Here is a 14,859-nt window from a genome sequence, read left to right as displayed (position 1 = left end):
ATAAAGATTATTATTAATATTCTAAAAATTAAATAACATTCTGCTTTTCTGTTCTTCCTTTCAGACTGGACAACCTCACATTTTCCCATTTTATACTCCATCTGTAAATTGTTTACCCAATCAATTAGTTTGTCTATATTCCTTTGCAGACTCTTTACGTCCCACCCCACAACTTGCTTTTTTACCTATTTTTGTATCATAAGACCATAAGACCATAAGACATAGGAGCGGACGTAAGGCCATTCGGCCCATCGAGTCCACTCCGCCATTCAATCATGGCTGATTTCAACTCCATTTACCCGCTCTCTCCATAGCCCTTAATTCCTCGAGAAGTCAAGAATTTATCAACTTCTGTCTTAAAGACACTCAACGTCCCGGCCTCCACCGCCCTCTGTGGCAATGAATTCCACAGACACACCACTCTCTGGCTGAAGAAATTTTTCCTCATCTCTGTTCTAAAGTGACTCCCTTTTATTCTAAGGCTGTGCCCCCGGGTCCTAGTCTCCCCTGCTAATGGAAACAACTTCCCTAGGCCCTACTTTCAAGTCACAACGATTCACTGCGTCAAGAAACGTCTCCTCGTGTCGCCTCAGCTCTTTTTCCTCAACCACCCTAAATCGGCGCTGAAAATAAACATTCAGTATATGCTCCACAGATGTAACATCCCTGTGTGAAGAGAATTATTCACAGTGAAGATGGTGAGAAACAGCGTAATTCTACCAATGTACCTAGTCCTGGAATGAAAGAGAAAATGCTGGAAAATCTCAGCAGGTCTGGCAGCATCTGTAGGGAGAGAAAAGAGCTAACGTTTTGAGTCCTGATGTGGAGATGCCGGCATTGGTCTGGGTGGTACATTGGCGAGACCATGCAGATGCTGCGACAATGAATGAATGGACATCACGCGACAATCACCAGGCAGGAATGTTCCCTTCCAGATGGGGAACACTTCAGCAGTCCAGGGCATTCAGCCTCTGATCTCCGGGTGAGCGTTCTCCAAGGCGGCCTTCAGGACGCGCGACAACGCAGAATTTCTCCTCATCTCTGTTCTAAAGTGACTCCCTTTTATTCTAAGGCTGTGCCCCCGGGTCCTAGTCTCCCCTGCTAATGGAAACAACTTCCCTACATCCACCCTATCTAAGCCATTCATTATCTTGTAAGTTTCTATTAGATCTCCCCTCAACCTCCTAAACTTCAATGAATATAATCCCAGGATCCTCAGACGTTCATCGTATGTTAGGCCTACCATTCCTGGGATCATCTGTGTGAATCTCCGCTGGACCCGCTCCAGTGCCAGTATGTCCTTCCTGAGGTGTGGGGCCCAAAATTGCTCACAGTATTCTAAATGGGGCCTAACTAATGCTTTATAAAGCTTCAGAAGTACATCCCTGCTTTTATATTCCAAGCCTTTTGAGATGAATGACAACATTGCATTTGCTTTCTTAATTACGGACTCAACCTGCAAGTTTACCTTTAGAGAATCCTGGACTAGGACTCCCAAGTCCCTTTGCACTTCAGCATTATGAATTTTGTCACCGTTTAGAAAATAGTCCATGCCTCTATTCTTTTTTCCAAAGTGCAAGACCTCGCACTTGCCCACATTGAATTTCATCAGCCATTTCTTGGACCACTCTCCTAAACTGTCTAAATCTTTCTGCAGCCTCCCCACCTCCTCCATACTACCTGCCCCTCCACCTATCTTTGTATCATCGGCAAACTTAGCCAGAATGCCCCCGGTCCCGTCATCTAGATCGTTAATATATAAAGAGAACAGCTGTGGCCCCAACACTGAACCCTGCGGGACACCACTCGACACCGGTTGCCATTCCGAAAAAGAACCTTTTATCCCAACTCTCTGCCTTCTGCCTGACAGCCAATCGTAAATCCATGTTAGTACCTTGCCTCGAATACCATGGGCCCTTATTTTACTCAGCAGTCTCCCGTGAGGCACCTTATCAAAGGCCTTTTGGAAGTCAAGATAGATAACATCCATTGGCTCTCCTTGGTCTAACCTATTTGTTATCTCTTCAAAGAACTCTAACAGGTTTGTCAGGCACAACCTCCCCTTACTAAATCCATGCTGACTTGTCCTAATCTGACCCTGCACTTCCAAGAATTTAGAAATCTCATCCTTAACAATGGATTCTAGAATCTTGCCAACAATCATCAGCAAATTTGGATACGATACACTCTGTCCCTTCACCCAAGTCGCTAACATAGATCATAAATAGTTAAGGCACCAGTAAAAATTGGGGGACGCTGTGGCCTAGTGTATGGTCCTTCCTGCTTATGCCCTTGTTTCCCCTTTCTTTTATTTTGCCGTTATGGTTTTTGATCCATGGATGATTAATGGATATGTATTTTTAAGTCAAGCAACAGAATTCAGAAGTTACCAGAGAGAATACGAGTTCCTAGTGGTTTGAACAGGAGGCTCCAGATTTGTCAGCACCAGAGAGAGAGGTGGGTGGGCACTTGGTTTGATTTATTGAACGGGTGCAAAAGGCCGTACTCTGCCTGGTAATGGGTGGTGATTGGATCCTATCCCAACGGAGTCTCAAGGAGTTTCAGTTTAACCTGCGGCAAATTAGAGAGAAGATCCTACTCTCTTTTCTCCATGCTTCTCTCCAGAAAGCCTGTGGGTGCCGAATTTCTGAACCTGCAGAGGGCTTGAATGATTCTGTCCACAGGAGAACCAGTACAGGCTGCAAACAAAGGCCAGAACGTGTTACTCTCTCTCCAGAAAGGCTGTGACTATCTCTGATGTTGCCGAGAACCTGAATGAATGAATCTACAGAGAAGACCCTTTACAGTCTGCGGACAAGGGACTCAATCGTACGGCATTGTCGTGCCTGACTCGGTGATGTTTAATCTCTCGCCAGGCTTCTCACGGGGTTTACGATGTCGGGACACCTCGCAAGGTCTAACTGGGCGGGATCCAGATTTGCATATTTAAGTGGGCAGTTAGCTTCACTTAAAGGTGTCTGCGCCGGAGTATCCCAAAGCCCGGGTTCGACTGCCCGTGCCTGGGCGACCTCACCGTAGCACCGTTTAGCACTGTTTTATAGCACACGTGGGCCATGCATAATGGCACTCAGGCAATCAAAGGCCCCCAGGTGGTCAGGTTTGGGGCAGGGTGGTACCCCCGATGCCACCAAGAAACTTAGCACTACCAACCAGGAACCATGGCAGTGCCACCCTGGCATACTGGGTGCCAGGTTGCCCATGCTGGGGTTGAGCCCGGAGGTGCCTGCCCTTATGAAGTGGGGTGAGACGGGGGCTCGAGGATTCCCTAATTGGTATGTAGGGGCATTGAGGGTCCAGAGGCTGCAGTGAGGGGTCAAGAGAGGGGGGTGAAATGTCCAGGCCATCAGTGCAGGAAATTAATGTAACGGCCTTGGCGGGACGTTCTCCGCTGGGTCCCCAAAACAAAACAAGGTTCCGTTTGATAGTGGGGTCTCGGTGCTGCAGTCTCCGAGAAACATCCCGCTATTTACGCCAAAAATGGAACTCTTTTTTTTTGTTAAATCGCACCCAAAGACTTTAACTTGCAAGGTTACTTGGAAGGAAGCTGTGCTAAAAACCATCATCTCAAACAAAGACTCTTTTTCCTCTTGCTTATTATTTTTACCCCTTTCCACCCCTCTGTGCTTGTCTGTCTTGTGTGTGTGTAGAGGATGGTGAGCAAGTTAAAGTGGGGAGTTAGGAATTAGTTAATAGTTAACCAGTTGTATTTGCTGCATAGTCCATTATAGTTCTTGTTATAAATAAACACTAATTGTGTTTAAACTTACAAACGTGGTGACTGTAATTACTGGGCATCCAACAGTCAAAGACTTCGAGTATTTTTATAAGAATGGTTAATTCATTTGTGTTGTGTCTCAGGGACATGTGGGGCTGCAATTGGCAGTCTACTTGCCCAGGGTGTCATAACAAACACCAGTGATGCAGAGACCCAGGTACTGCAGATGTTGCAGTCTGAATTCATGAAAAAATAATCTAGAATTAAAAGTCTAATGATAGGGCGGCACAGTGCCTCACGGCGCCGAGGACCCGGGTTCGATCCCGGCCCCGGGTCACTGTCTGTGTGGAGTTTGCACATTCTCCCCGTGTCTGCGTGGGTTTCACCCCCACAACCCAAAGATGTGCAGGGTAGATGGATTGGCCACGTTAAATTAATTGGAAAAAAATAATTGGGTACTCTAAAAAAAAATGTTTTTTTAAATGATGACCATGAAACCATTGTCGATTGTCACCAAAGCCCACCTGGTTCACTTATGTCCTTTCGGGAAGGAAATCTGCCGTCCTTACCTGGTCTGGCCTACAGGTGACTCCAGACCCACAAGCAATGTGGTTGACTCTTAAAGGTCCTCTGAAACAGCCCAGCGAGCCACTCCAGTTCAGGATGGGCACCAAATGCTGGCCCAGCCAGCGATACCCACATCCCGTGAATGAATTTTTAAAAAACGATCCCTGTGTCTCTCCACTTTACCAACCTGAGAATGATCTATTTACCTTGACTCACTGTTTCCTGCCAGCCAATCCTCTATCCGTGTTAACACCAACACCGTGATATTTTATCTCGTGCTGTAAACTTTTATGTTTCCCCTCATTGAATGTCTTTTGAAAATCTACATATTCTACAAATACTGGTTCCATTTTATAGGCCCTGCCTGTTACATCTGCAAAGAGCTCTAATAAATTGGTCAAACTATCAAATTTGTTTTGATCTGTGGTATGTAAATCCCGGCAGTAACCCTTGACATTATTTGACTTTCTTTTACGAAAGAGTGGCGACGAGGAAGAGTTTGTTGACAGCTATGCATTTAAATCAGACAATTCTCACAACCCTCTCACATTGCTGTTTGTCCATTTCCACCAAAATGGCCCATCCCTCTGTGCCCAGGCCTCAGCTCTGCCTCTCCACTTCCTCACCGTCGCCCTCTCCAGGTGCCCCAAAGTCACCTGTCACGGCAATAGCCACCCGCGAGTCTCTTAGCCTCCAAGGTGATAGGCATGCACCTGACTTCCTTCTGTGGCTCTTCACTGGTTCCAAGGCAAAAACAGTACTTAGTTCACGCACCTGCACATGATTTCGTGAGTGAGGAGCACCCGGCACATTTCTGGGTTCTTATCCTGCCCTTCGTAAATGATTGCCTGAAATGCGAGAGAAAAATAACTGGTTAAAACAACTTTTGATCCATCTGCCAGGGGTGACAAATGTGAGGTAATGCATTTTGGTCGGTCTAATATAGAGGGAAAATATACTGTAAATGGCATAATTCTTTAGAATATAGAAAGTCAGAGAGATCTTTGAAGGTGGCAACACAAGTGGACAAAATAGTCAAGAAAGCATACGGAATGCTTGCCTTCATTGGACGGGGCATCGAGTATAAAAACTGGCAAGTCATGCTACAGTTGTATAGAACCTTGGTAAGGCCGCACTTGGAATATTGCACACAATTCTGGTTGCCACACGACCAGAAGGATGTGGAAGCTTTGGAGAGGGTGCAGAGGAGGTTTACCAGGATGTTGCCTGGTCTGGAGGGTGTTAGCTATGCGGAGAGGCTGAATGGACTCGGAATGCTTTCATTAGACGGAGATTGAGGGGTTACCTGATAGAGGTTTACAAGATTATGAGGGGCACGGATAGAGTAGATGGGCAGGTACTCTTTACCAGGGTGGAGGGGTCAGTCACCAGGAGGCATGGGTTTAAGGTCCGTGAGGCAAAGTTCAGAGGAGATGTGCGAGACAATTTTTTTAAGCAGAGGGTCGTGAGTGCCTGGAACGCGTTGTCAGGGGGATTGTGGAAGCAGATATATTAGCGGCATTCAAAAGGCATCTCGACAAATACATGGACAGGATGGGTATAGAGGGATAGGGCACTAGGAAGTGCTGAGGGTTCGGCCAAGGTTGGTATCATGACCAGTACAGGCTTGGAGGGCCGAAGGGCCTGTTCCTGTGCTGTATTGTTCTTTGCTCTTTGTTATTTGTTCTTTGAAGCTCCCAGTGGAGTACTGGGGGAGCGCAGCACTTTCTGATGTGCCACCCTGCAGATAAGACATCAACTGGGGCCTCACCTACTTTCTAAGGGACTGGTTTAGCATAGAGCTAAATAGCTGGCTTTTAAAGCAGACCAAGGTAGGCCAGCAGCATGGTTCAATTCCCATTCCAGCCTCCCCGAACAGGTGCTGGAATGTGGCAACCAGGGACTTTTCACAGTAACTTAATTTGAAGCCTACCTGTGACAATAAGCAATTTTCATTTTTCATTACAAGCGGACGTATAAGACCTCATGGCACTATTCCGAAGGAGAGCGGAGGAGGTTACCTCCCCAAACTCCACCCCCCCCCCTCTCCATTGTCTGAACCAAAATGTATCCTTCAAAGTATATCACAAAAGCGAACAGCAGCACGGTAGCATTGTGGATAGCACAATTGCTTCACAGCTCCAGGGTCCCAGGTTCGATTCCGGCTTGGATCACTGTCTGTGCGGAGTCTGCACATCCTCCCCTTGCGTGTGTGGGTTTCCTCCGGGTGCTCCGGTTTCCTCCCACAGTCCAAAGATGTGCAGGTTAGGTGGATTGGCCATGATAAATTGCTCTTAGTGTCCAAAATTGCCCTTAGTGTTGGGTGGGGTTATGGGGATTAGGTGGAGGCGTGGACCTTGGGTAGGGTTCTCTTTCCAAGAGCCGATGCAGACTCGATGGGCCGAATGGCCTCCTTCTGCACTGTAGATTCTATGATAATCTATGATAATCTGGTCATTATCCCTTTTACTGTCGGTTGGATCGTGCTGACCACAAATTGGCAACCGCATTTCCTACATTACAACAGTGACTTCACTTCAAACGTACTTAACTATGCTTTGGGGTATCCTGACATTGAGAAAGGCGCGATATAAATACAAGCTTTTTTCTTGCTAGTTAGTGCATTGTGGTGCTGAGCCATGCCGATCCAGAAGATTTCCCTTTTGGGCCGAGTGGAGTAATCTTAACCAGTGTGGACTCCATTCAACATTGCTGGGCTGGGGGGAGGCGGGGGGGGGGGGGGGGGGGGGGGGGGGGGGGGGGGGGGGGCGGTCGTGGGAGGTCAGCTGGAATTCCTAAATCCAGTGATTGAGAGGAGGAACTCTGGCTGAACTCCGCACCCCGACACTCAGGGTCCTGAGTCGGACCACAGTGTCCACAGCACCGTTCTCTCGTTGAGATGAGCGGGTTCTGTGAAACCTGGAGCAGGGCCGATAAGACTCAGCACCTCAGAGGATCTGGCATGTTTGCACACTCGTGCGGACGCTTGCGTTTCTCATTAGCCCCTGAGTCATGTCTAAACTGCAGAGCTTTGTGGTACAAGACTGAGCCTGTCAGGTGCCCTCGGCTGTATTAAAACAGATGGATTGAAATGAAGGAATGAATTGGTGGAGTTAAGAGCAAATTGAAAACTATTAGGATTATACACATGCAATGGCACTTGGCTTATGAAGAAATATGGCTTCTTGCCTCCAGGACCTGGATCACTGAAAGCACACAGCGGCTAAACGATATCTGTCACAGGATGGAGATTTTACATCTTATCGATCCTTTATACACCACTTCTCTCTGCATGTGCTATTGATCCATCTATCTGTATTCCCATCATTCATTAATCTAAGCATGTTCCTGTCTTTCATTCATTTATCAATGTGTTCCTATCTGTTCAGCTAACCCTCCATTTATATCTTAGCACATTTATTTTACCTATCTCTCTGGTTTGACTAGTTAGCTGCCTGTCCATCTACCTATCTACCTATCTATCTATCCATCTATCAATTTATCTATCTATCTACCTATTTACCTTCTCTATCTATGTTTCTACTTATCTCTCCATCCCTCTGTTATCCGTTGCATCACTAGATATTTATCTAACTGTATCTATCCATGCAGTTATCAGTCGATTTATAAATGTTTATTTATACCTCCATTCATCTCTCCATATCTATCACCCCACCTAAATATATCAAAGCCTATCTATCGAGATAAATCTATCCCTGTCCCTGCCTAATTATACCTAATTCTCTGTATATCGAGTTCTCGACACGTATTCCTCCACCTTATATTTCTGGCTAAAAGAGGCAAACTTTAGGTGTGACGTTGTGAACTGTACTGATTGCCTTCAGGTTTGATATGACTGGAGATACTTGAATTACAGGGGCATGGGGAAAGAGCCGGTGGTGGGGCGAGGTGGGGAGGGATCATTGTATAGCTCTCTCAAATAACCAGCCCAGTCATGGCAGGCCGAATCACTTCCTTCTACGGTTCCATGAAGAGATTCACAATTAAAAGGAGAAAGAGAATACTTTATGTCTGACATGTTTTGAATTGCGTGCAGGGACTACATCAAATATATAGCTCCGTTTCCTCCGCAATGTGGTACATCAGAAGGGCGCGAACTGATATCCACGTTCAAGAGAGACATAAACAAGGTAAATTGGTGGATGAGGGGGGAGAGCATGTCAATCTGCGGTTTAACAGAAACCCTGTTGATTGACTAAATGGACCGAGGACTTTTAATGTCCCATAGGAGCACATGAGCTTGTAAGCAGTAGAGAAAGGAGTAACCTGATGCCCCAACTCCACATCTTGGCAACAACTTGCATTTCTATATCATGATGGTGTGACAAAGGGGGCACAGGCTGGAAATGGCGAAAAGAGACGTTTGGACAGAGGCCCAGAGCCTTTTCTCAATCACACCTGGGGCGTCACGGTGGCACAGTGGTTAGCACTGCTGCCTCAGAGCACCAGGGACCCGGGTTCAATTCCGACCTTGGGTTTGTGTGGAGTCGTCTGCACGTTCTCCCCGTGTCTGGGTGGGTCTCCTCTGGGTGCTCCGGTTTCCTCCCACAGTCCAAAGAAGTGCAGGTTAGGTGGATTGGCGGTGCTAAAATTGCCCTTTAGTTTCTAAAGATGTGCAGGTTCGATGGGGTTACGGGGATAGGGTAGGGGATGTGGCTTGGGTAGAGTGCTCTTTCAGAGGGTCGGTGCAGCCTCGACGGGCTGAACAGCCTCCTTTTGCACTGCAGGAATTCTATGAAATTAATAATAATCACTTATTGTCATAAGTAGGCTTCAATGAGGTTACTGTGAAAAACCCCTAGTCGCCACATTCCAGCGACTGGTACGGGAATTGAACCCATGCTGCTGCCTTGTTCTGTATTACAAGCCAGCTCTTTAGCCCAGTGTGCTAAACCAGCAGGGATAAGATTTCTATGTACGAGAGAAGAAATGTAAAAATAAACCTGGGATCTTTGGAGAGGCGGCAGTTGGATGCCAAAATTCTGGTAATAGAGGGGCTTTCTCAACAGAGGGGATAGAGTGGGCCAAATGTTTGCACTCGCCTGGCCACCTTGTTAACTAAAAAGGGGAGAGGTTGAGGTGGGAAAGAAAAGCCGGAGAAGATGGGAAGGGAATAGTCAAGGATTGCTGGTTGAGGAATGAATCTCTCATCCTGAAGTGATGAGCTATTTTTGTGCTTTTTAAAGCTGTCAGTGGCTGGGGAATGAAATGCATGCCAATCAAATAACAGTCCAGCTCGCTCTACTCTGCCTCAACTTTCAAAGAGCTCCCCCTAGTGTAGCATTGTGGTAGTTCTTTAGCATTTCCCACAACAGTGGCCTCTGCGTGAGATTTACAAATTCGTACTGAATGTGGGACAATTTTGCGATGTGGGTCCATGCCCACTTTGAGTTGAATTAACACTATCCAAACTCACTCGTTCAAACTAGCTGTGCATGCAAGTCCAGAAAGGACTGTTTACTCTGGAAAGCCTACAGACGCTTAATACAGTTGCATGGTGCTCCTCTGTCTGCTGCAGTAACACAGTTATTAACTTTCTCCCATTTTTGAGATGTGGGCATCGCTAGAAAAGCCTGGTCTTTATTGCCCATCGCTAGCTGCCCTAAGAAAGTGGTGTTGGACCTTCTCTTTGAACAACTACAATGCTTGTAGGCAGTCTGATAAAACGGAATGGCTTGCTCGGCCCGTTCAGGAGCCTAACAGTACCGTTGGTGTTTTTTTAAAATTCTTTCATGGAATATAGGCTTTGCTGGTAAGGCCAGCATTTACTGTCCCTCTCTAAGTGCCCTAAGTGGTGGTGAGCTGCCTGCTTGAACCGCTTCAGATTGTGTGGTGTAGGTACACCCATTGTGCTGTTATAGGGAGGGAGTTCCAAGGTTTTGATCCAACAACAGTGAAGGAACGGCAATATATTTCCAAGTCGGGATGTTGAGTGACTTGGAGAGGAACCTCCAGAGGGCGGGGTTCCCAGGTATCTGCTGCTCTTGTCCTTCTAGATGATTGCGGTCATGGGTTTGACAAGCATTACTGAAGGAGCCTTGGCGAGCTGCTACACTACATCTAATGGATGGTACACTGTGGAGTCACCTACAGCCCAGCTTGGAGAAGGACACCAAGTATCCTTCCCTAAATGACATGAGACCAAGTTGTTTTACATGGGTGATGATTGCTTTAATATGGAAACAGAGGATTATAACAGGAACTAGACAATTGCATCGCAATTGCACAATGGGCAGCACGGTAGCACAGTGGTTAGCACAATTGCTTCACAGCTCCAGGGTCCCAGGTTCGATTCCGGCTTGGGTCACTGTCTGTGCGGAGTCTGCACGTCCTCCCCGTGTGTGCGTGGGTTTCCTCCGGGTGCTCCGGTTTCCTCCCACAGTCCAAAGATGTGCAGGTTAGGTGGATTGGCCATGATAAATTGCCCTTAGTGACCAAAATTGCCCTTAGTGTTCGGTGGGGTTACTGGGTTATGGGGATAGGGTGGAGGTGTTGACCTTGGGTAGGGTGCTCTTTCCAAGAGCCGGTGCAGACTCGATGGGCCGAATGGCCTCCTTCTGCACTGTAAATTCTATGAAAGTCATTTCCATTCTGTGGCTGGAAAACATTCAAAAATACTGACATGAAACTATAATAATAAAAATAATCTTTATTGTCACAAGTAGGCGTACATTAACACTGCAATGAAGTTACTGTGTAAAGCCCCTAGTCGCCACATTCCGGCGCCTGTTCGGATACAAGGAGGGAGAATTCAGAATGTCCAAAGTCACTCTAACAGCACATCTTTCGGGACTTGGAGGAAACCGGGGCACCCGGAGGAAACCCACGCAGACACGGGGAGAACGTGCAGACTCCACACAGACATGGACCCTGGAACTGTGAAGCAACAGTGCTACCCACTCTGCTATCCCTTTCTAGATACAGCAGATAGGCTTTCTGTCTATGTGTAGCTGTCTCCATGTAGCTTATAGAATTGGCCACCGCAGTAGGAGGCCATTTGGTCTACCATGTCTGTGCCAGCCCTTTGAAAGAACATTGACAATAATGTTTCAGGTACATTTCCCTGTTGCTTTTCCACAGCCCTGCAAAAATAATTTTCCTTTCCAGGTACAAATCCCTTTTCAAAGTTAATATTGCATCAACTTCCTCCACATTTGCTGAATGTGTATTCCAGATCGGACCAGCTCGACGCAATCAAAAATCTTTCCTCATTTGCGCATCCATATTTTGTCAATTTTCTGGATACTAGCACGGGTGGAAGTGGAACCACTTTTTCCTTAATTATTTTAAGCAAAGCTCGTCATAATTTTGAACATCTCCCTTTGTAAAAGTCTCTCAACCTTCTCCGGGGAACACAATCTCACCTTCCCTCGATTCTCTACCTAACTGAAGTCCCTCATCCCTCTCGAGTAAATTTAATCTGAACCTTCTCCAATCCTTGACATCCTTCATAAATTGTGATGCCAGGAGTTGGACACAATATTCCAGTTCAGGCCTTGCCCTAATAAAGGTTTCGGGTAACTTGCTTGTTTGTGTTCTCTCGACCTCTGTTTATAAAAGCAAAGATCGCATATTCGGTTTAATCAGCTTTGTCAACTTGACCTGCAACCTTCAAATGTTTGTGTCGGAGGACCCAGAGATCTCCTACATCCTTAAAAATTATTTCAGGTTATATTTTCTCACGTTAATAGTCATAGACGTGCTGTTAGGTCTACAGTGGCATAGTGGTTAGCATAATGCAAATAATTATCTTTATTGTCACAAGTAGGCTTACATTAACACTGTAATGAAGTTACTGTGAAAATCCCCTAGTCCCCACACTTTCGGGTACACGAAGGGAGAATTCAGAATGTCCAAATTACCTAACAGCACGTCTTTCGGGACTTGTTGGAGGAAACCGGAGCACCCGGAGGAAACCCCCACAGACATGGGGAGAACATGCAGATTCTGCACAGTGACCCAAGCCGGGAATCAAACCTGGGATCCTGGGGCTATGAAGCAACAGTGCTAATCACTGTGCTACTGTGCTGCCCACACTGCTGCCTCTCAACGGCAGGGACCCGAGTTCAATTCCGGCCTTGGGGTGACTGTCTGTGTGGAATTTGTACATTCTTCCCGTGTCTGCGTGTGTTTCCTCCGGGTGCTCCGGTTTCCTCCCACAGTCCAAAGATGTGCAGGTTAGGTTAGCCATGATAAATTGCCACTTAGTGTCCTGTGAAAATTAGATAGCGGGTATAGAGTGGGGTGAATCGGTACAGACTCGATGGGCTGAATGGCTTCGTTCTGCACTGTAGGGTTCCATGATACAGCACAAAAAAGGCCAATCACATCTGAGCCGGTCAAAAACAACCACCTAAATCTTCTAATCCCATTTTCAGCACTTGGCCCATAACCTTGTGTGCGTTAGCATCGCAAGTGCACATCGAAATACTTTTGATATGTTATGACGGTGCACATGCTTTTTTGTGCTCTCTCTCGCTATGTCTGTTAGCAAATCCCTTCCGCAGCCTTGCCCACCCCTATCTGTAACCTCCTCCAGCCTGAGAACACTCCTAAACCTCCACACCACCAATTTTGGCCACTTTCACATTCCTTATTTTAATCACTCCACCACTGACAGTCGTGCCTTCAGCTGCCAATGCCCTGAACTCTGCCAATATTCCCTCCCTAAATCCCACGACCACTCTCCCTTTTCCTCCTCCTTTCACACACTCCTGAAAACCTTTGACTAAACTTTAGGTCACTTGTCCCAATGTCTCCTTGTGGGGCTCACTGTCAAAATTTAATTGACGGTTATTGCTGTGGGGTGCATGGAGACGTGAAGCCTGAAAGGGCAAGTAGAAGCACATTCAGCCGCATTACTCAGTAGAGAATTAGATAAACACTTGAGGGAGGAAGGAAATGGCAGGTCTATGGGCTGGTTTAGCACCGTGGGCTAAAAAGCTGGCCTGTAATGCAGAACAATGCCAGCAGCGCCGGTTCAATTCCCGTACCAGCCTCCCCGAACAGGCGCCGGAATGTGGCAACTAGGGGCTTTTCACAGTAACTTCATTGAAGCCTACTTGTGACAATAAGCAATTATTATTATTATAACTGAGCAGCTTTCCAAAGAGCTGGCAGGGGCACATTGGGCCAAATTGCCTCCTTGATGCCCTTCCATTCTATGATTCTCTGAAAGATGCTGTATAAATACATGGTGGAATAATATTAATCTTTATTAGTGTCACAAGTAGGCTTACATTAACACTGCAATGAAGTTACTGTGAAAATCCCCTCATCGCCACATTCCGGCGCCTGTTCGGGTACACAGAGGGAGAATTCAGAATGTCCAATTCACTTAACAAGCACGTCTTTCACGACTTGTGGGAGGAAACCGGAGCACCCGGAGGAAACCCACGCAGACACGGGGAGAACATGCAGACTCCGCACAGACAGTGACCCAAGCCAGGAATCGAATCCGGGTCCCTGCCGCTGTGAAGCAACAGTGCTGTTTCTCAGACAAGGCATTAGGTGTAATGACCCTCGACTGGCAATCCAGGAGGCCAGGTTAATGCCCTGGGCACAAGGGTCCAACTCCCACCTTCGGATAACCAAATCAACAAATCTGAAATTGAAAGGTGTTCTCGGGAATGGTGACCACGAAACTAAGATTGATTGTTGTGATAACACAAGTAGTTCACTAATGGCCTTGTGGGGAGGAAATCTGCCGTCCTTACCCGGTCTGGCCTACATGTGACTCCAGATCCACAGCAATGTGGTTGAGTCACAACTGCCCTCTGAAATGGCCTGGCAAAGCCACTCAGTTCAAGGGCAATTAAGGGCGGGCAACAAATTATGACCTTGCCAGCGATGCCTACATCCCATAATATATATTTTTGGCAAATCAAGAAGGAAAGCAATCATCATGTGACGCAATGCAACAATGCAAACCCCAGCACGAGATCGAACTTGGGTGTCGGTCCTAAATGTGCGGAAAGGAAAGGAAGGGAAGTGAAGGAGGGGAGAAAGGCCGAAGAAAGGGGTGGAGCAGTAAAGAGGGAGTAAGAATCAGTGAAGGGACACATAATGAGCAACGAATACAGAACACTGCAGCTACACAAATCCGCGAGTTTATAATGTATTCCTTCGCGCTGGATTGAAGCTATTAGGGCTGAACGCAGGCAATGACACCCAGTTTATGAAGAAAAATGGTTTCTTCATTGCTGGAATCTAGCATTGTGTGCAGTAGCAATACACAGTATCTATCTACATAAAACTGTCAGTGAAAGGTCGTTGGTACCCGATCCCTGTGCATCTCTCTATCCCATTCCGATGCCGCGTATCGACAGATGTGCAGACCGGGAGAAAGGCATGACCACCCCAACCCTTCATCTGAATCTTTTCACCCAAGCTGCACCCCTGCCTTCCAGTCAACTCTTCCTGGACCCTGGGATTCCCCCACCCCTCCCCGGTGACCATCCTTCATCATTCAATTGATGCAGTGCAAGCTATTTTACCAAGGAAGGCATCATGTCCTGTCCTGGGCAGCTGAAAGT

At 46.8% G+C, this 14,859-nt stretch overlaps 1 protein-coding gene across 5 annotated transcripts in view; it reads right to left on the bottom strand.

Annotated features, from left to right (window-relative positions):
• Positions 1–14,859, bottom strand: part of LOC140409304 (transcription factor COE3-like) — a 782,491-nt gene that overhangs the window by 750,218 nt on the left and 17,414 nt on the right. For all 5 annotated transcript variants that reach the window (XM_072497690.1, XM_072497693.1, XM_072497694.1 and 2 more), the window contains exon 5: positions 5,078–5,151. In XM_072497690.1, the coding sequence (XP_072353791.1) occupies positions 5,078–5,151 (74 nt within the window). The remainder of the gene's footprint in view (positions 1–5,077; positions 5,152–14,859) is intronic.

This window comes from Scyliorhinus torazame, chromosome 3 (assembly GCF_047496885.1).
Source record: "Scyliorhinus torazame isolate Kashiwa2021f chromosome 3, sScyTor2.1, whole genome shotgun sequence".
NCBI classification, from domain to species: Eukaryota; Metazoa; Chordata; class Chondrichthyes; order Carcharhiniformes; family Scyliorhinidae; genus Scyliorhinus; species Scyliorhinus torazame.
The sequence above is the reverse complement of the archived record's forward strand: the minus strand, read 5'-3'. Positions and strand labels throughout refer to the sequence as shown.